The sequence below is a fragment of the Monodelphis domestica genome, chromosome 1, assembly GCF_027887165.1.
Source record: "Monodelphis domestica isolate mMonDom1 chromosome 1, mMonDom1.pri, whole genome shotgun sequence".
NCBI lineage: Eukaryota > Metazoa > Chordata > Mammalia > Didelphimorphia > Didelphidae > Monodelphis > Monodelphis domestica.
In genome coordinates, this window is record NC_077227.1 from 254,545,254 (window position 1) to 254,572,594 (window position 27,341).

Sequence of the window (27,341 nt, forward strand, 5' to 3'; positions counted from 1 at the left end):
GTGGAGGAATTCCATGGAGACTGGAACAACCTCCAGGAATTGATGCAGAAAGGAGCAGAACCAGGAAAACATTGTACACAGAGACTGATACACTGTGGTACAATCGAACGTAATGGGCTTCTCCATTAGTGTCAATGCAATGTCCCTGAACAATCTGCAGGGATCTAGGAGAAAAAAACACTATCCACAAGCAAAGGACAAACTGTGGGAGTAAAAACACTGAGGAAGAGCAACTGCTTGACTACAGTGGTTGAGGGGACATGTCTGAGGAGAGACTCTAAATGAATACTCTAATGCAAATACCAACAACATGGAAATGGGTTTGAATCAAGAACACATGTGATACCCAGTGGAATCGCGCGTTGGCTATGGGAGAGGTTGTGGGAGGGGGGAGAGGAAAAGAAAATGATCTTTGTCTCCAATGAATAATGTTTGGAAATGACCAAATAAAATAATGTAAAAAAAAAAGAAAGAAAAATAATATATTCTAGTAGATGGCATGTGAATTCATTCATACATTCATTCATTTAACAAATTGATAACAAGTTCTCATATGGTTCTTTCCTGACATCCTCATATATGTGTGTGTGTGTGTGTGTGTGTGTGTTTAAAAATATGTATTTGTGGGGGCAGCTGGGTGGCTCATTGGATTGAGAGTCAGGCCTATGGATGGAAAGTCCTGGGTTCAAAACTGCCCTCAGACACTTCCTAGCTACGTGACCCTGGGCAAGTCACTTAACCCCCATTGCCTAGCCCTTACCACTCTTCTGCCTTGGAGCCAATACACAGTATTGACTCCAAGATGGAAACAAGGGGATTTTTTGTTTTTTTAAATGTATTTATGCTCAGCATCTATCTTTTATGCCATGCTTACATTTAAATGTGAAATGTACAAAAATCACTTCTGTATCTAAATAAGTTTTTAGGAAACTTTCCTCAGATGCACTTAGTGGTTTTCAGCTCACATTGCTAATTATTCATTCATTTTCCTAGCTTTGGTGATTGAGGCACGCCTGAAAGTCAGGCAACTCGTCGGAAACTATGTTGACACAGCGGTTTGGCTAGGAGAAGATGCAGGGATCTCTTGGCTTCTTGCCCCGGACAGTATTCTTAACCCCTCTGGGTTCGCTTTCAGAGCCGGTTCATCTAGAATGCCAAGGATCTGACAACTTAATCAGAGAATTTTGGCCTCCCAGGACTCTTGCAGGGAGACCTTGAAGGCTTAGAAAATGCAGAGCTTCTTTCCTAGAGGCAGAGCCAAGCTTCAGTCACTTCAAACCAGGGCAGACTGATCTTATTCTGAAATCTTTCTGAAGGGTGATTTTACTACCTGTTCTGTTTAGGGCAGGTGGTACAGTGTTTGGGGTTTGGAAGAGCTGAGTCCAAATCTAGCCTCAGACATTTCCTAGCTGTGTGACCCAGGGAAAGTCAGATAATCTCTGACTCAGTTTCCTCAACTGTAAAATAGGACTAATAATAGCATCCATAATAGCATCAGTGTTCTTGTTAAGATAAAATGAGATTATTTGTGCAGAACCTGGCTTATAGAAGGCAACTAATAAATGCTTGTTCCCATCCTCCTTCCTATTTTTCTATTGCTACCATCTCTCACAATCCTTAGAGGTCGAATCATCTTTCCTAAGGCTTAATTCCCATTTGTAGCCACTTAAATGAGTGAGGCCAGATTTGGACCCGAGACCTCCCATCTCCAGACTATCTCTATTGATCAAGCCACCTTGCTGCCCACCATCTATTCTCTTTTTAAAAATATCTTTTCAGTTTGGAAATATTATTGTTATGCTTTAGCCTTCTCTTTTTTAGATGAAAAAGTTCCAATTCTTATATTTCCTTTACAGTGATTATTTTTCCATCTGGCTTATCCTTTTAGTTATCTTGCTACTAATTAATATAATATAATATATCATATTATGTCATATTATATCATATGTTACCATCCATTAAATGGGAGAATATCTGTATTTCCTCTTTGTAAACTAAAAAGCACAACATGATTGTAAATTATCACAATAAACATCTCAGTTTTCTTTCATTATAATCCTTAGGAATGCTATAATATGATAATGTTATATTATAATATAATGTAATATAATACAATATAATAATACAATGTAATACAATAGGATATAGTATGATATATCATGTAATATCTTATCATCCATCAACATTCCAGTTCTCTTTAATTGGGACACCTTAGGAATGCTATGATATAATATAATATTTTATATATAATACAATTATGTAATTATATTATATTATATCATATTGTAATATAATATAATATAAATATCTTGCCATCCATCAAATGGGAGAATATCTGTATTTCCTCTTTGTAAACTAAAAAGCACAACATGATTGTAAATTATCATGATCAACACCCTAGTTCTCTTTAATTGTGACACCTTATGAATGCTATACAGCTCCAGGAGAAGAACTGTTGGACTTGGATGGATGTGGATCAAAGCATGCTATCTTTCATATTAGTGTATTTATGGTTTTCTTTTGGGGTTTTGGTTCTGTATGAGTGTACTTACAACAGTGACCAATATGGAAGTGTGTTGTGCATGTTCATGTATGGCCTAGATCAAATTGCTTACCATCTCCCAGTTGGGGGAAGGAAGGGGGGAAAGTAGACAGTTTGGCTCTTATAATTTTGGAAAACATATGCTGAAAATTATTATTACATATAATTGGGAAAATAAAATATCTTTAAATTTTAAAAAATTATGACACATTGGAATATATGATATACCCTAATTTTATGGGAACCAATGCCAAGTATAGTTGGGAACAAGAAGGTATTGTAGTGACACAATAGCTTCTTCAAGCATTTCAAGGGATTTTATGTGGAAAAGAAATGAAGCTTGCTCTGACGGTTCCAAGAAGCAAAAATACCATAATGGGCAAATGTAGAAAAGAGACAGATTTGAGGTCCATAAAGAAAATGGTGTAGGGATTGTAGTGATTGAAATTCTAAAGAGATAGCATTTCTTAATTATAAAATAATTTATTATTTGGTCAAGACATCTTAATTATGGTCAAATGACTCAACCATCAAAAGACAAATGGAAATTCTGGCCCAAGGACCTATATGCATTTTGGGGAGCTCATTATTCAGCTCCTCCCTTGAACATCTTAAGACATTTCTAATTAGTGATCAACTAATTAGGAGTTGGTCCATCAGAGCCTCAGTCCTTTTCTAACTGGCAGGGAAATTTTTGCACATATGCCAGGAAGTATCATTGCAGAACCTTCATGTTAATCAGAATCAGTGAAAGGACCACATTCCTCAGGACAAAGAGAATGCACAAATTTATAGACTGAATGGAGCCAGCTTTCAGACCTGGATCTGGAATTCTCCCTAATTTACAGGAATTCATTTGTGGCCTTTATAATCCAGGAACCTGATATAAAAATAAAGCAGCATATGAAAAATAAATTCTCATAGTATAGAGGCTGTACCTGTGATTTCATTAGCATAGGGAAACTCTTGAGTGAGGAAGTCTTCTTAACCAACCTGCTCTGCAGTTATAGTCTTATAGAGATACCTAGAGCATTGAGTTAAATGACTTGCCTAGACTCACACAAACAAGTATGTATCAGAGGAGATCCTTGAACCCGGGTCAAACTGACTTTGAGAGCAGCTTTTTATCCACTATGCCATGCTGTCTCTTGTATGTAAAAACTTTCTTACAATTTTGAGTTGCCTACAAGTGAAATGGGATGCCTTGTGAGATAGTAGCCTGTCCCTCATGGGAGGTGTTCAAATGGAAGCTGGGTTGAAAATTTGTTCAAGGACTTTGTAGGGTAGGACTGTATCTCCTTTGAGATCTCTTCCAGATCTTACATTCTTTGACTTTGAGGGATGGATATCATCTCAGGATGATCATCCCAGAATGTTGTTCTCTTAGATGCTATTCTCAGTGAAGAACAGACCCCTGAGTATTCACAAGTAAAACTGAGTGAAGAAGTCAAAACCTTAGGACTCTTTCTCTGTTGCATGGACATCCACATACATGTGAATCTTGAGGACTATATATCTTTATGTTGGGATCAAGCTTTTATGTCTTTGGCAGCTATGTTTAATACTGTTGCAATGGATAGAGTTCTGGGTCTGGAGTCAGGAAGACTCCTCTTCCCGAGTTTAAATCTGGCCTCCGAGGTGACCCACTGAGTTCACTTAATCCTGTTTATCTCAGTTTCCTCATCTGTAAAATGAGCTGGAGGAGGAAATGGCAAAGCACTCCAGGTTCTTTGCCAAGAAAATCCCAAATGGGGTCACAAAGAGTCAGACAAGACTGAAACTGAACATATATAAGAGATGTTTCCTTAAAAAAATTTTTTTTTGCTAGTAATTTTTTTCATATTACCTATGTTTCCCAATATTTTCTTTCCTTCCCTCTTCTAGAGAACCCTCACCTTTGGAATAAAGAAGAAAAAAAATATTCCATATTAACCAAATACAATATTATATTCGGTGTTCTATGCCCATTATTCAACCATAAAGGGAGGTACACTCTCATAAATATAAACTCCTTTAGAGAAGGAATAGTTTGATTCTTTGTATTTGTATCACTAGTACTTGACACATAGTAGGTGCTTAATAAATGCTTGTTGATTTATTGGCTGATCTCTGAGACCACTCTTGGTCATTATATAACTTTGTTTTGATTTGCAATTGTTTCTTTTTACATGGTTGTAGTTATGGTGTACATTGTTTTCCTGATTCTTCTTACTTCACTTTGAATTAATTCATGTAAGTTCCTTCATGCTTCTCTGTATTCTTCATATTCATCCTTATTTATTGGGCAGAAGGCTAATTCTGTTACTTCCATATGCTGTGACTTGTTTTTGCCATCCCATGATTGATGGGCAACTCCTTTGTTTCAGGTGTTTGTTTCTATAGAAAAGGGTTACTGTAGGTATTTTGGTTGCAGATGGTAACTTTCTCTTAAAACTTCTTGGGTATATGTATGCATAGTAGCAATTTCTTATATCTTTTATGAATCATCACCATTTTGCTACTTGAATGGAACGAAGGATGGTCTTAAGCTCACCCAGAAAAATCTCTACTCCTTTTTCAGTGCATAATTTGAGCTAGAATGGAAGGAACCTTATTAGCAAAAAAGTCACCTTTTGCTCCTCTCAAGTTCATTTCTATTAAATGACCTTTCTGTAATGCTTTCCATTTAGGTGTTGACAATGAAGAAGACTATGGGCGTGGAGATCTTGGGCGACTAAAGAAACAAAAGGATCACCATAATCCTCATTTGATTTTAATGATGATTCCTCCACATCGCCTTGACAGTCCAGGCCAGGGAGGGCAAAGGAAGAAACGGGCTCTTGATACCAACTACTGTTTCCGGTAATCTTGAAGCCATATGAGAAATTCCTTTTTTCAAATAGCATCAAGGCCCCCTTTCTGTGAAGGTAGATTCCTTCGAAGGGATCAGTAAGAAAAGGAAGACAGATATCAAGGAATAGTGGATAGAGAACTAGCCTTGGAGTAAGAAAGGCTTGATTTGAGGTCCTGTCTGACATATAGGCCCAGTGACCCCAGGCATATAACACAAGCATCTCTCTTAAACTATGAGTTAACAGAAGAGTTGCTGATCTGTATTGAAAAAGAGAACTATCATGAGGAATTCCCTAAGCCAGTCAAATACCAGGTCTAGCCAGAAAATCATAAATAGACAGAGAGAGGAAAAGAGGGGAGATAGTTATCCTTAGTTTATATTAGTTTTCTACCCAGAATTTTCAGGTCAAATATTTGGAGCCAAGTGGATTGCATGTGTGTTCTTAAATAAGCCCTTAGATTGATCTTTAATGAAGGGTTCCAGTAATAGAAGAGTCCCCCCAAAAGATAGGTATATAGGCTGCCTTATTTGTAATAGGATGTGAGACTAGAAGAGCTAAGTCATTTATTATTAAGGAAATCTGAGCACTATTAAATCTTGCTTGTTCTTTAAGAAAAAAAAATTGTTTTAAGGTGGGAAATTTTGTAGATCTTTCTTCATCAGTATGGCTCAGGGACATACAGTTCATCAAACTACATGTTCTGGTGTTTGAGGTCCTTTTGATATCAGGGAACTCTCAGTGGGGAAACTCTTTTTACCAATGCAGATAGGCAACTTGTGTGGGAAAAAAATGGCCTTAGAGACCTGCTGGGGGCACTGGATTGAAGTGATTTACCCATGGCTACCCAGCTAGTATTTGTCATGTCTTTGTGGCTCCAGGCCCAATGCTCTATGCCATGATGTTTCTCTTCATGGCACTCATTAGAAGGAATGTTGGGCAATAGCCCTTGACTCAGTGGACCATGGATTCAGTTTAAACATCCATTTACCATATCACTTATACTGAGCAGGGCCAACTATCAATTTCTTAGGGGTTATTTGAAGACTGTTCAGATTTGGCAAAAATAAAAAACTTTTCTGTTTGTATGAACTCCTGCCTGTAGATCGATTATGTAGACTGGGCAGGGCTACCTTTGTAGACATCCTCATTTTAGGATGTTCTACATCTACTAAGGAAGGACCTTATCAGTTGCTCATTTAATACATTTTAAAAAAATGTTAGAAAGCAAAAACTTTTCTAGGTTGTGAAGAGATCATGGCAAGCTCAACTGTCTTTAGTGAAATTCCCTCTTTCTAAATATTTATACATAAATGTTTTGTTTCAGTAACTTGGAAGAGAACTGCTGTGTGCGTCCTCTCTACATTGACTTCCGACAAGATTTGGGCTGGAAGTGGGTTCATGAACCTAAGGGCTACTATGCCAACTTCTGCTCGGGTCCTTGCCCATACCTCCGAAGCGCAGACACGACTCATAGCACGGTATAGGATATTTTTTTTTAATTTTAGAAATTCTCAAGGATTAACCTCATTTCAAGTATATTTCTTTGGTTCTGTGAGACTATTGATAGAGAGACTGAGAGGAGAAAGCTACCTTGAAGTTTGTCAATGTCTTTTCAAAATAAGAGGAAGGAGAAAAATGTTCAGAAATTTTTGGAGAATGGCTTTGCATTGCACATTGTTAACACCAGTTCCTTCATCCTGGGATCCATGAGCTAGATGACCAAAGATTTGAGTTTTAAGTCAGCATTTCTTAACCTTCTTTGTGTCATAGATCATTTTAGCACTTCTGCTGAAGCCTCCACACCCCTTCTTAGAAAAATATTTTTAAATATGTACCATAAGTATGAAGGGATTTAAATATAGTAAATTAAAGATGTAATTTCTTTCCATTCCAGTTCAGGATCCCCTGAAATGGTTAGACCCCAGGTTAAAACCCCCAGATGGGTGGCTCAGTGGGTGGACTGCCAGACTTAGAGATGGGACATCCTGGGTTCAAATCTGTTTTCAGATATTGCCTACTTCTCACCACTCTTCTGCCTTGGAACCAATATACAGTATAGATTCTAAGATGGAAAGTGTTTTTTTAATTTATTTTTAATTTTTTTTTATATATAAACCCTTACCTTCCGTCTTGGAGTCAATACTGTGTATTGGCTCCAAGGCAGAAAAGTGGTAAGGGCTAGGCAATGGGGGTCAAGTGACTTGCCCAGGGTCACACAGCTGGGAAGTGTCTGAGGCCAGATTTGAACCTAGGAACTCCCGTCTTTAGGCCTGGCTCTCAATCCACTGAGCTACCCAGCTGTCCCCCATGCTGATGTATTTTAAAAGAAAAGTGAAATCTCTTTAGTGGCATGTATGGCCATGCTATTACTTTTTTTGCTACAGAAAGAGTGGCTTTTGAAGGCTGATGACAGGGCCAGCCTTAGCAAGGTTGTTTTTTCATAATGTCTAATTGTGAATCTTGAAGTTTCTCAGACTAGTGAATGTTAAAAAATTCCCCATTGGGGAATTCTCCATTGGGACAATTCCCTATTGGGACCACTCCCCATTTGGACAGTGAGAACTCTACTTAGATAAAAAATGTGAAGACCTCTACTCCACCTGTACTTAAGCCTGCTTTAGGGGAGAAAACTCCTTGCTGAACAATGAAAAGTACTTAAACCCATACTTAAGCCATGCCTATTTTTAGAATTAATTACAAAGGGGTGCTAAGTACCTATAAAGGTCAGGCAACTTGTGAACTTAAAAAGAGCAAAGAGGAAAAAACTTACACAGAGATTCTAACCTACTCAGGTGTGGATTACTAAAAGGATTAGTCTACTCAGGTGTGAATTCAGAATGGGCTGTCTTTTGGAAAACGTCAACTGTGATTGGTAGATGGAAGAACTTAGGGGAGGTAACATAGGAGAAAACCCACTATATAAGAAAAAGGACAGACTGTTGAGAAAATCTCTTGAGATATACAGGCTCTTGAGAGACAATCTCTAAGGAGGTCTTTCAAGGGAGGCTGACTCTGGCTGGAACTCCCCCTGGGAAGACTTTGTCCCCTTGAATCCTCGCTTGAACAGATCTTATGGTGAGTGATTAGGACTGACTGATCTTTTTTTTTAGGGTTTAGGCCTGAGTTGGCCAGGGCTGCCTGGGCCGGCCTATTCTTTTCTCATTTATTTCCTTTCTCTCTCTCTCTCCCTCTCTTTCTTTGATTCCTCATTGTATTATTAATTAAATTCTCTATAAAACCCAGTTGACTTGGGTATATTCATAATTGGGAATATTTCCCTGGCAACCACCTTAAATATTTGATTTAAAACAAGATACTGTGGTGAAAAACATATTTCCTGCGGTCACAATTTACTCACCCACTCTTATATCTACTACAATTTATATCTTCCACTATTTTACTCATTACAGTTTACAACCTCAACCATTTTAATTCTTACATAATTCTTGATTTGGCAAGAAACTTTTCTGCTTGGATAGGTTTCTGCCTGTGGATAGGTTGTGTAGACTGGGCAAGGCTACCTTTGCAGACTCTTCTTTTTAGGACATATACCAAGGAAGAACCTTATCAGTTGTTCATTTGACACAATTAAGGGTTAAGAAGCAAAACTTCTCAAATAATTGTGATGAGATCAAGGCAAGCTCATTTGTCTTTAGTGAAATTCCTTTTATTTGGGCTAAAGCCTAGCGTTGATGCCTGATCAAGACTTGACTTTCTCACCCATGTGAAAACATCTCTCTTCACAGGTACTGGGGCTGTATAATACGCTGAACCCTGAAGCATCTGCTTCACCTTGTTGTGTGCCCCAAGACCTGGAGCCTCTGACCATCCTGTACTATGTTGGGAGGACCCCCAAAGTGGAGCAGCTATCCAACATGGTGGTAAAGTCTTGTAAGTGTAGCTGAAATGCCAGCCCTCCCTGCAATCAAGAGAGAGGGAGAGAGAAAAAGAAACAAACCCCCAAACCCAACATAACTGCTACTGCTCAACTGCACCTAGGGAAACACAAGAAGAACAGACTTCACCTAGAGATGGGGAGACCACAACCTTCAGCCCTGGACTAATCGCTGAGACTGAGTCTCTCTTTTGGAACATTTTCTCTTTCTTGCTAGCTCTGATAATGTCTGATGGGAAAAAAAAAGGTAGGCTAGGGCAAGACCAGTGTCCCCAAAATGCTTGGCTTTTTTGGTGATGCTCTTTGGATGGTGGAGAGAGGGAGGAGGAAGACAAATCAAGGAGTTTTCCTTTGTTAGAGTAGAGGGAAAGGGAGAGAAAGTGTAGAAAATGCTTGTGAGGGAATGACACTTTTGATCCGAGTTTAGGTTGGCTCATCACTGTTGCCTGTCTGTCCTTCAGAATCTGGATTTCATTTTCTTGAAGCTACACAAGGCAACCATTTTCTTTCATACAGATCACCCAGAAAGGGGAAACTCCCAGAACTGTACTCTTTCTGCCTGGGTTTAGGGACAGTCACTACTTTTGCAGATTGTCCCTTCTATATCTATCACCTTTGGGCATCCTTTGCATCCTTTGGCCAATAGAGGGATATAACCCAATTCAGAGAATCCCTGAGCAAACCGTTGAGCCCTGTGGGTATGTTGAGCTCAGGAGCAAGAGGGTTGCTTGATTGATTACATCATAACTAAGAACTAGTCTACTCTGTTTGCCCTTTGGGCAGTTCTTCTCACTCTCTCCCTCAATCCACTCCCCTTTGGAGTTTTTGCTAGACACCTTCCAGGTCAGGATGACCACCTGGATTTGAGATCCACGCCATCATCATTGACTGAGCCTGGAAGCAGGTACTGTGGCACGTGAGGCATTTGGGGGAAATCTCATGTGTCTCTTATGCATTGACTTGGCCCCAGACTCACATGGGCTGAGGTTTTTAAACACACACACACACACACACACACACACACACACACACACACACACACACACACACACAAATATTATTCTCAACAACTTTTGTATAAATAAATATTTTGGGGGGAACTTGAATCATTTCATCTAGGAAATAGCTCCTGGAACATTAAGAACTTTGTTCCTAGGTATAATCTTTCCTAATAGAGACCCTCTTATCCCTATTTCCACCTCTACCACTCAAAGTAAACTGGAACCTGGAACAGAGGATCTTCAACTCTAATAACATTGCTTTAGCATGAATGCACTGGGATCTGCCCGCCTCTGAACTAGGCATTCTGTATTGTAATGCCTGCTCCCACAATGGTGCTCCAAGGTATATACACTCTTAATACCAATGAGGAATTCTCTCAGATATGGAGAAAATCAGTTGGTCAGACTACATTAAACTGAATCTCTCCCCAAATAGGGAAAGATAGCTGCAAACATATTCACCTATATACATATGAACACTAGCATATAAGGATATGCTCCAATATATTCAATCACTATTCCAACATTTCTGCAAAGTCACCTGAAGAGCATTTCAAATGTCTATGACAGGAGGCCCAAGAATGCAGTTATTGTGGTATCCTGAGCACAGACTGGAACGATAACCAGGAATACCTTTAGGAAAAAAACCAAAAAACGGTGCCTCTTGACAGTGTTTCCCGAGCTAGAGACAAAGGAATGCCCGTTGCTTTCAATCTCTAAGATTTAAGGGCCTCTGGCCTCCAGAGAAATTTCGAATTCTACTCTGGCACTGATTCTCAAATGCTCACCATGTGTCGTGGAGGCAGGAACGAGGCCGCCTTTATCTCATCCTGGGAACTACTTTCCCTGCAGCACTGATATCACCTTCCCCCGTAGTAAAACAAAAACATAAACATCAAATGCTGACATTTATAAATTCTCTTTTAATAGAAGACATAAAGAGTTTAGGGTTTGGATTTTTTTTTTGGTTGGGTTGTTTTTTATTTTGTTTTTTTGTTTTTGATATCCCCCTCTGGGGGTTCGTGTATGCTGAGCTGCCATGAAAACTTTAGTTGCTATCCTATTTCTGCTTTGGCTACGGCCAGACCGCACGAGGATTCCTCAACTTAACTGCAGTCCACACCAAGGAACGTCAGGCACACTGCATTTCCTACAATAGCTTAACTTCCCAAGGCCTCGACCCAACAGCCAGCGGACATGCATCTCCCAGAGGGGACAGGGAGGCGGCTTGTCCAAGGTGAAGCCAGACTAGCTTTGTGGAACTGAGGACTGAACGCTGTTCTCCCAGATAACCAGTTTGGGACTCTACCTGCTACCTCTCATTCACGCGGGTCTTGAGATAGGAAAGAAGGAGGGTCTTCTTGCCATCACTTGTCCCTCCTCACTCCCTCTCGCCCTCCAAATGCTCCCTCCTCCCCCAGGAAGTCTTCCCTTTGTTGAATCCAGCCAGGCCTGCCCAAAGTGGGGCAGTCTTCTGTGGGCATCGGAGAGGCTTCATCCGAAGCCGTGCTGCTAGGTGCACTTCTTGAGATAACCCAAAGAAAACAGACAACAGTGTGATTCCAAAGATATTTTTTTATGGAAGAAGTCTTCTCGTGCCTTAATCACCACATGCAAATATGGGCAGGGATCTGGTTTCCAGGGACACAACTACATACACCATTTACAGAGACTATAAAAACGTGAATCATCGAGTCTCCATTTTCATACATACATGTTGGTTATGGGGGTCAGGAAGTAAGGAGGAGCACCAGATACATTAGCACAGCCTTGGGGGGGAGGGAGGAGGCGGGGAGGTCAGGAAGGATTCTAGGATGGACTGTTTAGCTTCTCATTATGAGCTGCCCAGTACCGACAAAATTACTTGAAAGCACTTGGATAAGTGAAAGAGATGTGAAGCCTCTTATCAGCACCTGCTAAGTCAGAAAGACCATTAACTAATCTGCTCTGACCTGATTATTTTAAGAAGTTCTGAACAGTTCCATTAGTGGACACCCCTCAATCGCGGGGGAGCGCCCTGGCTGTCCATTCACAAGTACCATTACAGTAGGTTCCAAATAACCCCTTTATTCTCAGACCTTCATATTCAAAGGAAACGGTAGAACTATTTTGTCCCCCAAACTAATCCATGGTTGAATGGAAAGAACCACAATAGATGTCCCTCAAGCTAGTATCCCAGGCACCAGTAACATCTGGAAACGTATGCCTGCTCCCTTCACAACAAATAGATCTTGTCACTCTAAGTAATTTTTTTTTTAACAGAGACAAAAAAAAATGCACCAAACCCTTTGTTTTCATTCATTAAAAAGACTTTTCAAAAGCTGCTCATAGGTAATCAAGTCTCTTTTCTTTGTCTTTGGTGGATGGGATTTTCCTTTTTGACTTTTCATCTCGGGTCTGTAACACCTTGTTTTGTGACCCTTCATTCTGGAACCTCCTTCATTTAGCTACATGGCCCATTTGCCATCACCACAGTCAGGAAACACCGGCCACGCCACTCCCTCCACAGTAGTGCAGAGCTAAGGGAGGGTGACTTGTTGCTGAAAGTCATAGGGGATGCAGAAGCCCCCCCAAAGTGGCTCGAGCCCAACACGCCATGCTGTGCGGGGCTCAGGGCCTTGTTCAGGAGAGCACTGATGAAGAGGCAGGGGAAGGTGAGGAAGTAAGAAAGCAGAAAGTTGGTATGAGAAACTTAGCAGGGCCACTCAGTGGAGTGTTTTGCACTGTTCTAATGGATTGTTTATGTAAACAATGTGGGTGTGAGGGAAAAATTAATGTGCCACTCCAGAATGGTGTCTAGCTCCCTCAGTCATCAGTTGTGGCCTGACGGTGAGACATTTGTGCAGCTATGAACACCCCTCCCGCATCACCTCCCCAACCCTGACCTCCAGCTCATAAGCTACCACTGAGGTGTATGACCACAGTTACATTCTAACTGAACAAAACCTAAAATCAAAATATACCAAGGTAATCCACATTTCTAAAATTAAAATTTTTCAATGCCCAGCAATTACTAAAATAGAAAATTGGTCACATTTCAGTTTCACTTGTGAATAGTGATTGGAGGGAAATTGGTTAAATGGAATAAATAAAAAACAAAAATAGAATTACTTTATCAATATTAAAAACCAGCAATTCTAAAATGGTACTTTACCCTTGGTTCATGTGATCAACACACTAGCCTTTCTCCAATTACTGGTTAACATATTTTGTGTGCCCTTTCTCCCTTTCCCCCGACACCCTTCTTAAAGGGATTATAAACATTGGTAGTAATGATGTTCGGTTTCTAGGGTTATATCAAATAGGATCTTGATAATGAATCTGTAAAAGAAGCGGAAGCAAAATGCAAATAGCCAAAGAGCCTCTGTTTTATATCATCTCTGCCTGGTAGCAGAAGAGGGAGAAAGAAGACCTAGGCAGGTAGGGGGGAGGGAGAAGATAAAAGGGGAGGGGAAAAGGTACATTTCTGGCTCTGTCAGAGAGAATCAGTTGAACTGCATACTGTCAAGTTCCACCAAAACCCAGCTCATCTTTCTTCAGCTGTCCCAGGCTAGGCTCTTTTGACTGGTAGGGAGAAATCTGCTGCCACCTTGATCTGGGGATGATGATGCAAATGGGAACAAAGATGGACCCTTTCTAGCTATGATGGCCGCTCCATCCTCATCCTTCCACCCAGTGGTGTTGAACTGTTTCTTCCTCCATATCTTAAGTGGTTCATCATAGGTTATAAGCCAGAGCTGAAAAGACAAAAATTCATAATCTAAGCAAAGACACTAATAGAGAAGTAGATTTGTTTTCTGCAACACCTCATTGATCCGGCATAATCAAGCAATGAGTGACATTACACATAAATGGAATTTCTGGATAACTGAGTAGAAGTTCTTTCAGCCCCTAAGACTTTATAATTTTTAAAAATGACTTTTGATAATCAGCTTTCTGAAGCATGCTAAATTGTTCACTGCCTTCTGAGAGGATGTCAAACATAGTTTAATATTTTCTGGATAACTTAGTCATCGGGATAAGCATCTACTATATAAAATACTACTGTATGCCAAACTGTATACTACACAATTTTGGATTTGCTTTTTTTTTTTTTAAGTTTTTCTATTTCTTTCCCCAATATTAGGCTGATTACTTTCATTTCTCCTACTGTCAGTGTGCTTGTCTGTAAGACTTGTTCCCTGCCCCTCCTTCTGCTGGTAATAATTTTTAGGCTGAAAAAAATAGATGACCGCATTTATAAACTTCATACTTTCTATCAAGAGTATCAGAATCCAATTACCCAATTACTCTGCAACTGAGAAACATTCTTTTCTCTTTCATTTCCTTCATGTGGTAGTAATAGCATGGTGCAACAGTATCCATAAAGAAATAGTTGCTAAGTCTTGTCAGTTCTCATCCCAAAGCATCTCGTCCCCTCATTTCTACTCTCTTAACCACCATCTTGGTTTAAATGTTGATCACTTCTCACCTGAACTATCATAACTGGTTTTTCTTGCTTACAGTCTTTCCCTTCAACAATCCATTGTTGGGGCAGGTCGATGGCTCAGTGGATAGAGCTGGGTCCAGAGATGGGCAGTAGTTTCTGGGTTTAAATCTGGCCTCAGACACTTCCTAGCTGTGTAACCCTGGATATGCTACTTAACCCCAATTGTCTAGCTCTTACTGTTCTTCTGTCTTAGAACCAATATACTTAAGTATCAATTCTGAAACAGAAGGTAAAGGTTTAAAAAACAAACAATCCATCTGTCACAAAACTGTCAGATGAATATTCCTGAATTCATGTTCTGAACATGTCACTCCTCTGATCAAAAACTTCAATGGCTCCCTATTGTATCTAGGATACAATCAAATTCCCTCTGCACAAACTGTCTCCTACCTACTTTTCTATGATTACTTCATATTAATCTTTTTAATGAATTCCATGTTCTAGAGCAGGGGTCCCCAAACTATAGCCCTGAGGTCATGTATCCGGCCCCCACCGCACTTCCAGAAGGGGCATCTCTTTCACTGGTGGTCAGTGAGAGAAGCGCTGTATGTGGTGGCGCCACAAAGCAAGGCATCGCTCACCTATAGTACTACTTCCGGTGACATAATCCTTTGTGTGGCACCTTGTTCTGAGAGTAAGTGAATGAGAACGAGGCGCCATGCAAAGGATTATGTGACTGCACAATGGAAGCCGTCACCATGGTGAGTGGCAATCTGGGGGAGAGGATTCCGCACTGTGAATACTGCTGCCCAGTTAGGGTTAAGGTTAGGGTTAGGGTTAGGTTTTTATAGTCTGGCCCTCCAACAGTCTGAGGGATGGTGAACTGGCCCCCTGTGTAAAAAGTTTGGGGACTCCTAGGCTAGACAAACTCTACATTCCAGACTTCTCTCTATTCCTAGATTATACATTTCTTTCCCCTCCCATCTTTCTCCATGCTCTGGCTTAGGCCAGCTTACATACTTTGGAATACATCCCCTTTGACCATTGCTTTCTAGAATCCATTGACTCCCTCAAGGTTCAGTTCATGGACTGTCTCTGACAGGTCTTTTGTGCTCATCTCCCTCCTCAAATGATAAATTTTATGTGTCCATGTTCTATCTTTTTCATTTTTGCCTTGGTCTGCCTCATGCCTCATCTACCAATAGGAACAGAACAGATGTTTGTCTAAGTGAATAGGAAAGACTGAGTGAGGGAGAGTTTATGGGCTAAATGGGATGATTCAGTAAGAGGCTGTTTCTCAAAGTTGAGCTTTGCTGAAAGTCTGGGCATGTAGAGTTCTGGCATTACTTGAAGTTACCATAAGGACATTTTACTGTATCCTAGAGAGGCAACGAAGAGGGAAGGATGGACCCAGTGAATACACCTGCAAGCCTAATCATAAGGAGAATCACAGAGCCAGGAAAGCAGCTGGAAGAGACCTCAGACACAATGTAATCCAATTGACTCCTTTTGCAGATGAGAAAGAGAAGGAAGAGAAAGGCTCACTTATTTCCTGGGACCATTCAGAGAGCAGCAGAGCCAGGTTTCATCCTCATTTTTTAAAAAACCTTACCTTCTGTCTTAGAATCAATATGGTGTATAAGTTCCATGGCAGAGGAGTGGTAAGGATTAGGAGAGTTAGGCAAAGGGGATTAAGTGACTTGTCCAGGGTCACATAGCTAGAAGTGTCTGTGGCTAGATTTCAACTCAGAACTTCCCATTTCTAGGTCTGGCTCTCAATCTACCTAACTTCCCCTGATTCATCCTTATTTATCAGCATCTTCAGAGAGCAATGAACAAAGGCATAATTGTCAAAGGAATGGAGATAGAAATTGTAGATTCTTCTTAAGATGTTTCAACAGTGATAGAGGGAGCAGAACTGGCATCCAACATCTGGCCAATGTCTCTCCTCTTTGGCTCCATGCCATTAATCTCTGCAAATTTCTCCCCTTTTAGATTTTTGAAAACTACCATTTAAAGATAAAGCTAGTCCTATTCTTCCTTCAATGTCCCAGCTGGAAGTGACCTCATCTCTCCTCTAAGGATCTCCTGGGATTGGTTATTCATGGCATTCACTCACTACTTATTATTCATGAACTTATGTTGTTTGTTATCATTTTGTGCCTTATCTTTCATGTCTATATGTCTTGTTGATTCTACTTCCACAACATCTCTTCCATTTGTTCCCTTCTTTCCACTCACATGGCAAATTACCCCCAATCCAATCCCTCAATACTTCTTCCCTAAACTATTGAAATGGCTAATTCTTCAAAGCAGTATCTTCCATATAGTTGCCAAATTATCTTAAAGCAGAGGCATGATCATGAGACTTTTCAGTGGCTCCCCATTGCCACTAGGAGAAAATACAAACTCTTTGAGCTGGCCTTTAAAGCCCTCAACAATATGACACCATCTGACTTTTTCCAGACTTCTTTCACACATTCTTCCCTTCACACATTCTGTGTTTCAGTCACCTGGATTACTGGCTTTTTCTGAAATTTAGCATTCCATTTCCTTAGCCCATGCCCCTTAATAAGTAGGAACTCATACCTGAAATGCACTCCATCCAAACTTCTATCTTTTAAGTTTCTTTCAAGATTCATTTTAGGTGTCTCCCAAAATCCCACACTTTTCCTGATCCTTGTCATGTAGTGACTCCTCAAATTATCCTCTATTTACTTATGTATGTACATGTATTTATAAAGCACAGGAACTATTTGCCATTTTTGTGTTTGTATTACCCCTGTCTAGCCTAGTGACTTGTGCATAAGAAATGATTATTGGGAGGCAGATAGGTAGCACAGTGGATAGAGTGCCATGAGTCAAGAGGAACTGGATTCAAATCTGACCTCAGACACTTAGCCTATGTGACCCTGGCCAAGTCACTTATCCCTGATTGCCTAGCTCTTGCCATTCTTCTGTCTTAGAATTGATAATAAGAAGGCAAAGGTTAAAAATAAAAAGGAAACACTTGTTGGATTAAACAGAATCTTTTTCAACAAAATTTCAAGGGAGGGGGAAGTATAACTTGTACTTTTTGTATGTCTACCATAGTTGCCTAGAAGTGTCATTCACATAGTAGGTATTTTACAAATATTTGTCAATTAATGGGGATGTGAAGTGATCAGTGATAATGTTGCTTCAAGAATAGTAAAATATTTTCCATTTAGGATTTTAAAATGCTTGCAAATACCAACCAGTCCCTCTAAGGCAAAGAGGAATTAAGTTTTACAACTTCCTAGCAAGTCTAGGAATCCTAATTTCTAGCCAAGTGTTCCAACCACTAGTCATCTGTCCCACGAGAAGAGATCATCTTGCTTCGTGTCTGTGTGCAAATTGGAGTATGACTGTAAGCTCAGAAAAGACTTAGTAACAATGATCTTTTCCGTGAATTTGTTTCACATTTTAAGAAGTATTAAATGATAAATGTTTTGACCAATGCAGTTAATTTGTCTATGGTGACAGGAGATAATGGAATAACATTTTAAGATACAAATCAATTAATTCAAAGAGGAAGATTATTTAAAAATTTTATTAAACCCTTATCTTAGAAGCTAAGCTATATATTTGTTCCAAGGCAGAAGAGCAGTAAGGGCTAGGCAATGGAAGTTAAGTGACTTGCCCAGAGTCACACAGCTAGGAAGTGTCTGAGGCCAGATTAGAATCCAGGACTCTGGGCCTGGCTCTCAATCCACTGATCCACCCAGCTGCCCCCTAAAGAGAAAGATTCTTTTTAAAATTTGATATAAGCATTGTTAACCTAAATAACATCTGTCCTCAAGGCCCTTCCAAATGCCCAGGGCTTGTAATATGCTGCCAGGAAGACAGAAGAAGTGAATGAATCAACTTTATTTATATCATGAATGAGTGACAATAGCAAAAAGGGACAGCTGGGGAGTGGAGTCCAACCTGTTGCCCCATCACCTTCTTGGGAATGGCCCCAATACATTGGATTGAACAACACAGGCGGAAGAGCATAGATCCATTTCATGAAATCCTGCCTGGGTGACATTCAGGCGCCAAGCACAGCTGCGAGGAGGATTGTTCAGAGCAAGAGAAGTAGCTGAGTAACTGAAATGTAGCTATGGGGGAGAAGAAAGGAGCTGAATAGTCATGGTACCAGCACAGAACTCCTATCTAATATCTAATGCCTAGCAATCTTTCTTTCTTCCTTTCTTTCTTCCTTTCTTTCTTCCTCCCTCCCTCCCCCCTCTCTTTCTTTCTTTCTCTTTCTTTCTTTCTTTCTTTCTTTCTTTCTTTCTTTCTTTCTTTCTTTCTTTCTTTCTTTCTTTCTTTCTTTCTTTCTTTCTTTCTTTCTTTCTTTCTTTCTTTCTTTCTTTCTTTCTTTCTTTCTTTCTTTCTTTCTTTCTCTTTCTCTCTCCTTCCTTCCTTCCCTTCTTCCTTCCTTCCCTCCTTCCCTCCTTCCTTCCTTCCCTCCTTCCTTCCTTCCTTCCTTCCTTCCTTCCTTCCTTCCTTCCTTCCTTCCTTCCTCCCTTCCTTCCTTCCTTCCTTCACTTTGAACTGTATTCTACTTCTAGTACTCCTGGGAAATTTTCCTGCATGATTTCCTTAATTTTGGTAGTTTTCAGGAAATCCAATAATTCAAAGGTTGTTTTACCAAGCTCTGTCATCTAACTTTCTTGCTTTAGTTTTTAAACAGATTCATCTTCTTGAATTTTTCCTTTATCTACCTTATTTCTAATTGCACAATGCTAACAATTATAACAATACAAAGTCTTCTTTTATATCTCTAACTGTGGTTATAAACAACTCCAGAAATTTTTGCAGTATATTCAGTCTCTCTTCCAGAATAGTAGTTGTTATTTCAGTCTGTTGGTTTTCTGTGAAATTTATTGTTAAGAGTTTCTTATTTTCAGCTTTTTTTGTTTCAGTCCTTTTAATTATTGCAAATGTCATTGTTTTCAGATGTGGAGCTGAGATTAGTCACAGCTACACAGTTTGGTGACTTCTTGAAAGTCAAGTCAGCTAGCCAGCCTATTCCATCTTGATACATTATCAAATTGCCAGAAATTTTTATTCATGGTGAGCCCCCAAAATCTTTCATTCAACTTCCATATTAGTCCTAGTGTTCTGTCCTCTGGGGTCAACTGGAACAAGTCTAATATCTCTTTTACATGATGACCCTTCAAATATTTGAGCATTGACTAGCTGTTTTTTTTTTTCATATCCATACTAAATAGCCCCAATTTCACCAACTGATCTTCATACACAATGGTTTATAATCCTATTACTATCCTGGTTCTCTGTTTGTGTAGGCTCCAGCCTGTGAATGAAGATACCTTTTAAAATGTTCCTAGAACAATCAAGAATGTGATTGGGTCAAGGTGAGGTATTGCCATTTAATTGACTGGTTAAACCAATAGATTCCAAAATCAACATTAAGTTGAATTATATACTTAAGGAAGAAGCTCCATTCTTTATTACATGTGCCTAAATGCTAGGCAGCAGTAATGAAACCAGTTTAATCAAGTGTTCTTTTCCCCCAAACAAACAGCACTCACATAATGGAAGCTGTTTCTATTACTAGGAAGGAAACACATGATTCACTTTTTAACAGCCTATATTACAATAAAAAACATGTGCAGCTTTTCAGATATATGAAAATGATGCTATATTCTTTTTATTCACCTTATTTCAAGAGACCAATGCAATGAATATTTTTAAAGCATGACAATGTACAAATCTGAATGAGAAAGATACGGAATACAGACAATCAGAGGCATAGTTTTCATCCTAAGCTATAAAAGGTAAAATAATATAGGGAAAAGACATGTTAACAGGCATTCAATGAGACACATCAGCCCATGCTGTTGTTTTCTAGACAGAGAGTCTTCTGACACAATGGTTTATGCATACAGATGTTTAATAAATATTGCTTGATGATTTGATCAAAGTAAAGCTGATCTAAATCTAAGTTCTCAATTCCCACTTCCTTGAAAAATAATAGTTTTGCATAATTTCAACTATAGCTGTCTTTAAATACCTCTGATGGAAAAAAAAGTCTGGTTCATAAATAAATGAGCATTTATTTATTCATACCACCTTATCCTTTAACCAGCTGCCCAGAAATAATCTTTCTAATCTCTTCTTAAATCTTCTCTCCCACTAATTGTCCCTACCCTATTCTCCTCTTTCCCTCTTATTTCCTGATGAGTAAAATGTATTTATGTACAACTGTGTGAGTTCTTATTTTGATCAGTTCAGAGAAGAATGAAATTCAATTGTCAGCCACTCCCCTCTACCACATCCTCTTTGCATAAGATGTCTACTTGTGCAACAAATTTGAGATAATTTCTCCTAAATTTCCTTTCCTTTCCTTCTATACTTTTCCCAACCTCTGTGTATTCCTCTTCTCTTTTCTTTCCATTCTTTTCAGACCTTCAAGACATTCTCATTCCCAGGACTTGTATAATTGGTCACCGTCTATGTATCCTGATGATGATAGAATTCAGAAGGGATCCATATATCATTTCACTGCAGCTAAATGCAAACAATTTATCCTTGTTTAGGCCTTTGTCATTGTTTACTCCCGTGTTTACCTTTCTTCTTATTGCTGTGTTTGAAGTCTAAAGTTTTCCCTCAGCTCTAATCTTCATCACTTTTTCCTCTCATTAAACTCTGATTTTCTGGTTAAATTATTCTTAGCCCATACAGCCCATATCCTTTGTCTTCTGGAATATGTTATTCCAAGCTCTCCATTCTTTTATAGTGGTAGCTGCTAAATTGTATGTGGTCTTGACTATGGTTCTGTGGTACTTGAATTCTTTCTTTCTGGCTGTATTTTCTCTTTGTCTTTGAAGCTCTGAGTTTTGGCTATGATATTTCTGGGAATTTTCATTTTGAGGTTTATTTTAGGAGGTTACTAGTAGATTCTTTCTCTTTCCACTTTGCTCTCTGTTTCTAAAAGTTCTAGGCAGTTTTCTTTAAGATTTGAAATAGGATAGCTAAGCTCTTTTATTGGCCATGGTGTTCAGATAGTCTAATAATTCTTAACTTTTCTCTTCTCAATTTGTTTTTTAGGTTCATTGTTTTTGACACGAGTTTATATAGTTTCCTTTTAAAATATTTTATTCTGGGGCAGCTGGATAGCTCAGTAGATTGAGAGCCAGGCCTAGAGATGGTAAGTCCTGGGTTCAAATCTGACCTCAAGACACTTCCCAGCTGTGTGATCCTGCCTGGGCAAGTCATTTAACCCCCATTGCCTAGCCCATACACTCTTCTGCCTTAGAACCATTGCAGAAGGTAAGGGTTTAAAACGTAAAATAAAATATTTTATTCTAATTTGTATTCCTTATTTTTTTCTATTTTTTAAAAGTCTTTTCATTTAGTTTTAATATTTCTTGTTGCTTCATGGATCATTGGCTCCTATTTGGTCCATTCTGATTCAGGGAGTTTGTTGCTTGGTAAGTTTTGTTTCTCTTGTGACAAGTTGTTAGTTTTCTTATCTTCTTTAGTTGTCATTTCCTTTCCAATTTTTTCATTAGTCTCATTTCACTCATTAAAAAAAAAACCCAAAAAAACCCTTTTAAAGCTGTTTCTTATAACTTCTGCTTTATGTCTTTCAGGAATTCTAGTTGAGTTTGTGTTGAAGTTGTATTTTCCTCTGACATATTGTTTGTTAGATGTTTTAGAACCATTCTCTTCTAGGTTTGTGTCTGGAGTGTCCCTGTCACTTTAAATCATGGTGGTTCTTCACTTGTTTGACCATTCTCCGGCTCATTTCTTGAATTCAAACTTGATATTAGGGCTGAGCTTTGCCACACTTCTGAAGGGAAAGTCTGAGCTGGCCTTGCTTTTGCTTTCTTAGAAGGATATCAAGTTTTATATTATTCTAGGAACTCAGAAACAAGCTAAGGACTCATAAATTTTCAGTGCTCCCACAGTGGTCTGATCCATAGCAAAAACCGATTGTTGGTCTGAGCTCTTTAAGACTTACAACTTGGTCTGTGCAAGAGAAGCCTGTTCAGAGGCTAGAAGTGAGACTCTGCTCTGAATCTGAGGTCTGAGGCACACCACTTCTGTTGCTGGCTTTCTCTTTGTTCAGTACACTGCCCAGGGTGTCCTTACACAGGAACACCACTTCTCTGCAAAGTTCTTCTTCCTTAGGCCACCCTAGGTCTGTGACTCAGAACTGAGTAGTGATAAAGCTGTCAATTGGCACCTGGCTGTCACAGTGCTCTGTTTGGGTCTAGGATTGCCCAGTGTTGGTCTGGAACTTCCTCTTACCCTAGTGAACAACCACTCTGTGTACTAAAGTGCTCATGAATAATGTGCTCTTGACTTCACCTGTTCCTAGTATCTTTCTGGAGACAGACACCAACCTGTCAGTTTCCCTGTGCTGAGCTGGGCTGGACAAATGACTCATTGTGACTTTTTCTGGATTTCCTCATCAGAATTTTGTCTGGTGCATTTTCTATATCTGTTTGGAGAAGTTTGTGGAGGAAAGCTCACCATGTGGCATCCTATCACTCTGTCATCTTGGCTTGACCCGATATAGAATTTATTCTTATATTATATTATTCATCTGACACCTAACTATATACTGCCTTTTATCATTATTTAAAATTTCATATTCTCTCTCCCCAACCAGAATATAAATTACTTGGGGAGGATCTTATATTTCTTTAATAACAAAAATTTGCTATTATGTTTTTATAACATATCTTATTTTTGAGCATTTTACAACTTCCATATTACTTTCAAATACATTATCTAGTTTGTACAGTGTTCTATCTATATAAAAATATCCATTTAGGGATTTGGTGAAATCAACTGCATGGAATTAAACCTCTAAATTACAGTGAGAAGAGTAGACTTCTAACACTGCTTGGTGTCCCAGGGCAAACCACTTTAGCTTCTGAAGCTCAATTTTCTCATCTGTAAAACAGAGATATTAGCATTTCACTATATACCTCTCAGGGTGGTTGTGAAGATTAAATAAAAGTCATGTGAAAAAACTTTGCAACTGAAAATTATAGGCTGCCTATTTCTGTTAGATTGTATCACTAATTTGTTCATAAGAGATGGAGGAATTTGCTAAATATGACTACAGGAAAGTTATAAAATCTTCTTGCTATAATTACATATTTGTCTTTTAAAATGAGAACAGGGACTTCTAGATAAACATGGTGGCAGTGTAGACCCAGCACTCTTACTCTCCTCATTACCTACCAATACAGACTACCTCAAAAGGCCAAAAAACCCCAAATTCATATAAACGAAGGGACTCTACAGTAGTATGCAGCATTGAAGATACATGGGATTTGGGCATTTTCACACTATAAGGGAGTGAAATAGCTTCCACCAAAACACAAGCTGATCAACCTGCCCCAACCTCACATTTGGAACCAGAGTCAGAGCCAGTACCCTAGAATCAGTGAGTGAGTGAGGGGCACCTCTAGAATGAGGGAAACCTCTAGGTCCTTGGCAGCTGACTATGACCACCAAAGACCTACCCCTAAGAGCAGCTAAACCTGAGACCCAGCAGGCTAGCAGACCTTGGACGCCCGTGGGGAGATAGCTCAGAGAAGGGCAGTAAACAGTAGAAGCTGCAGAGACTGGAGAGGTGACCTCAGGCAAAAACCCTCATTCCTTAGCTCCATACACAGAGAGCCTGCCCTCCTCACACAGACTTCTGACTGGAAAGGTTAGGAAAAACCACCATAGTGATGGCAAACAAAAAGTGAATTCTATCAAACATTCAAAGAACAACTAATCCCAATGCTATACAAACTATTTGACATAATAAGCAAAGAAGGAGTTCTACCAAATTCCTTTTATGACACAAATATGGCACTGATTCCAAAGCCAGGCAGGTCAAAAACAGAGAAAGAAAACTACAGACTAATTTCCTTAATGAACATAGGTACAAAAATCTTAAATAGGATACTAGCAAAAAGACTCCAGCAAGTCATCACAAGGGTTATTCATTATAATCAGGTGGGATTTATACCAGGAATGCAAAGATGGTTCAATGTTAGAAAAAACATTCACATAATTGACCATATGAACAAGCAAACCAACAAAAATCACATGATTATCTCAATAGATGCAGAAAAAGCCTCTGACAAAATTCAACACTTATTCCTATTGAAAACACTAGAAATCATAGGAATAGAAGGGTCATTCCTAATAATAATAAACAGAATATATCTAAAACCATCAGCAAACATCATCTGCAATGGGGATAAACTAGATGCATTTCCAATAAGATCAGGAGTGAAACAAGGATGCCCATTATCACCACCATTATTTAACATTGTACTAGAAACACTAGCAGTAGCAATTAGAGAAGAAAAAGAAATTGAAGGGATTAAACAGGTAATGAGGAGACCAAGCTATCATCTTTGTGGATGATATGATGATCTACTTAAAGAATCCTAGAGAGTCAACTAAAAAACTAATTGAAATAATAAACAATTTTAGCAAAGTTGCAGGATACACAATAAACCCACATAAGTCATCAGCATTTCTATATATTTCCAACACATCTCAGCAACAAGAATTAGAAGGAGAAATTCCATTTAAAAATCACACTAGACAAGATAAAATACTTAGGAATCTATCTGCCAAGACAAACACAGGAACTATATGAACACAACTATAAAACACTTTCCACACAATTAAAACTAGATCTAAACAATTGGAAAAACATTGATTGCTCATGGGTAAGAAGAGCTAACATAATAAAAATGACAATCCTACCCAAATTAATTTACTTATTTAGTGCCATACTCATCAAACTACCAAGAAGCTTTTTTACTGACTTAGAAAAAAAAAGTAAAAAGTTCATTTTGAAGAACAAAAGATCAAGAATATCGAGGGAAAAAATGCAAAAAAAAATTGAAGGAAGGGAGCCTAGCAGTACCAGATCTCAAACTATACTATAAAGCAGTGGTCATCAAAATAATATGGTACTGGCTAAGAGACAGAAAGGAGGATCAGTGGAATAGGCTTGGGGTAAGTGACCTCAGCAAGACTGTCTATGATAAACCCAAAGATCCCAGCTTTTGGGACAAAAATCCACTATTTGGCAAAAACTGCTGGGAACACTGGAAGACAATATGGGAGAGATTGGGCTTGGATCAACATTTCACACCCTACACCAAGATAAATTCAGAATGGGTGAATGATTTGAATATAAAGAAGGAAACTATAAATAAATTAGGTGAACACAGAATAGTATACTTGTCAGATCTTTGGGAAAGGAAAGATTTTAAGACCAAACAAGAGACAGAAAATATTACAAAGTGTAACATGAATAATATTGATTACATTAAATTAAAATGTTTTTGTACAAACAAAACCAGTGCAACCAAAATAAGAAGGGAAGCAACAAATTGGGGGAAAATCTTAGTAACAAAAAACTCTGACAAAGGTCTAATTACTCAAATTTATAAAGAGCTAAATCAATTGTACAAAAAAATCAAGCCAGTACCCAACTAATAAATGGGCAAGGGACATGAATAGGCAATTTTCAGATAAAGATATAAAAACTATTAAATAAGCACATGAAAAAGTGTTCTAAATCTCTTATAATCAGAGAAATGCAAATCAAAACAACTCTGAGGTATCACCTCACACTCAGCAGATTGGCTAACATGACAGCAAAGAAAAGTAAGGAATGATGGAGGGGATGTGCCAAAGTTGAGACATTAATGTATTGCTGGTGGAATTGTGAATTGATCCAGTCATTCTGGAGGACAATTTGGAACTATGCCCAAAGGGCGCTAAAAGGCTGTCTGCCCTTTGATCTAGCCATAGCACTGCTGGGCTTGTACCCCAAAGAGATAATAAGGAAGAAGACTTGTACAAGAATATTCATAGCTTCACTCTTTGTGGTAGCAAAAAATTGGAAAATGAGGGGATGCCCATCAATTGGGGAATGGCTGAACAAATTGTGGTATATGTTGGTGATGGAATACTATTGTGCTCAAAGGAATAGTGAACTACAGGAGTTGCATGTGAACTGGAACGATTTCCAGGAATTGATGCAGAGTGAAAGGAGCAGAACCAGGAGAACATTGTATATAGAGACTGATACACTGTGGCACAATTAAATGTAAGGGACTTCTCTATTAGTAGCAATGCAGTGATTCAGGACAATTCTGAGGGACTTATGAGAAAGAACACTGTCCACATCCAAAGGAAGAACTGTGGGAGTAGAAACACAGAAGAAAAACAACTGCTTGATGACAAGGGTCAAGGGGATATATGATTGGAATCATAAACCCTAAATGATCACCCTAGTGCAAATATCAGTAATATAGAAATAGACCATTGACCAAAGAAACATGTAAAACCCAGTGGAATTGTGTTGGCTACAGGATGGGGTTGGGGGAGGGGAGGGAAAGAACATGAATCTTGTAACCATGGGAAAATATTCTAAATTGACTAATTAAATAAAATTTTCAAAAAATAAAATAAAATGAGAACAATAAGGGGATGATAGTAGGTGGCATACTGAACTGGAAATTGAAATATCTGTATTTTTAGTCACAGTTTGGTTACTGATTCAGTTTGACACTGACAACTACTTAATATGTCATTTCTTTACCCTGGCAAAACAAGGTTCTTTGTT

General features: G+C 38.9%; 2 protein-coding genes across 28 annotated transcripts in view; one reads left to right on the forward strand and one right to left on the reverse strand.

Annotated features, from left to right (window-relative positions):
• The window catches only part of TGFB3 (transforming growth factor beta 3), a 41,593-nt gene extending 28,986 nt beyond the window's left edge, over positions 1–12,607 (forward strand). For both annotated transcript variants that reach the window (XM_016433014.2, XM_001367475.4), the window contains 3 exons: positions 5,212–5,383; positions 6,701–6,854; positions 9,123–12,607. In XM_016433014.2, coding sequence (XP_016288500.1) covers positions 5,212–5,383; positions 6,701–6,854; positions 9,123–9,281 — 485 coding nt within the window. In that variant the 3' untranslated portion in view covers positions 9,282–12,607. The remainder of the gene's footprint in view (positions 1–5,211; positions 5,384–6,700; positions 6,855–9,122) is intronic.
• Positions 11,830–27,341, reverse strand: part of TTLL5 (tubulin tyrosine ligase like 5) — a 409,941-nt gene continuing 394,429 nt past the window's right edge. For 6 of the 26 annotated variants that reach the window (XM_056810645.1, XM_056810644.1, XM_056810641.1 and 3 more), the window contains one exon: positions 18,574–18,822. Coding sequence is in view for 7 of the 26 variants with exons in the window: in XM_056810660.1 (XP_056666638.1) it covers positions 13,809–14,009 (201 nt within the window). In the remaining 19 variants the exon portion in view is untranslated. Of the gene's footprint in view, positions 14,010–18,566; positions 18,823–27,341 lie in introns of those variants that run through there. The other 20 variants (XM_056810663.1, XM_056810655.1, XM_056810660.1 and 17 more) reach the window with 10 other exon arrangements.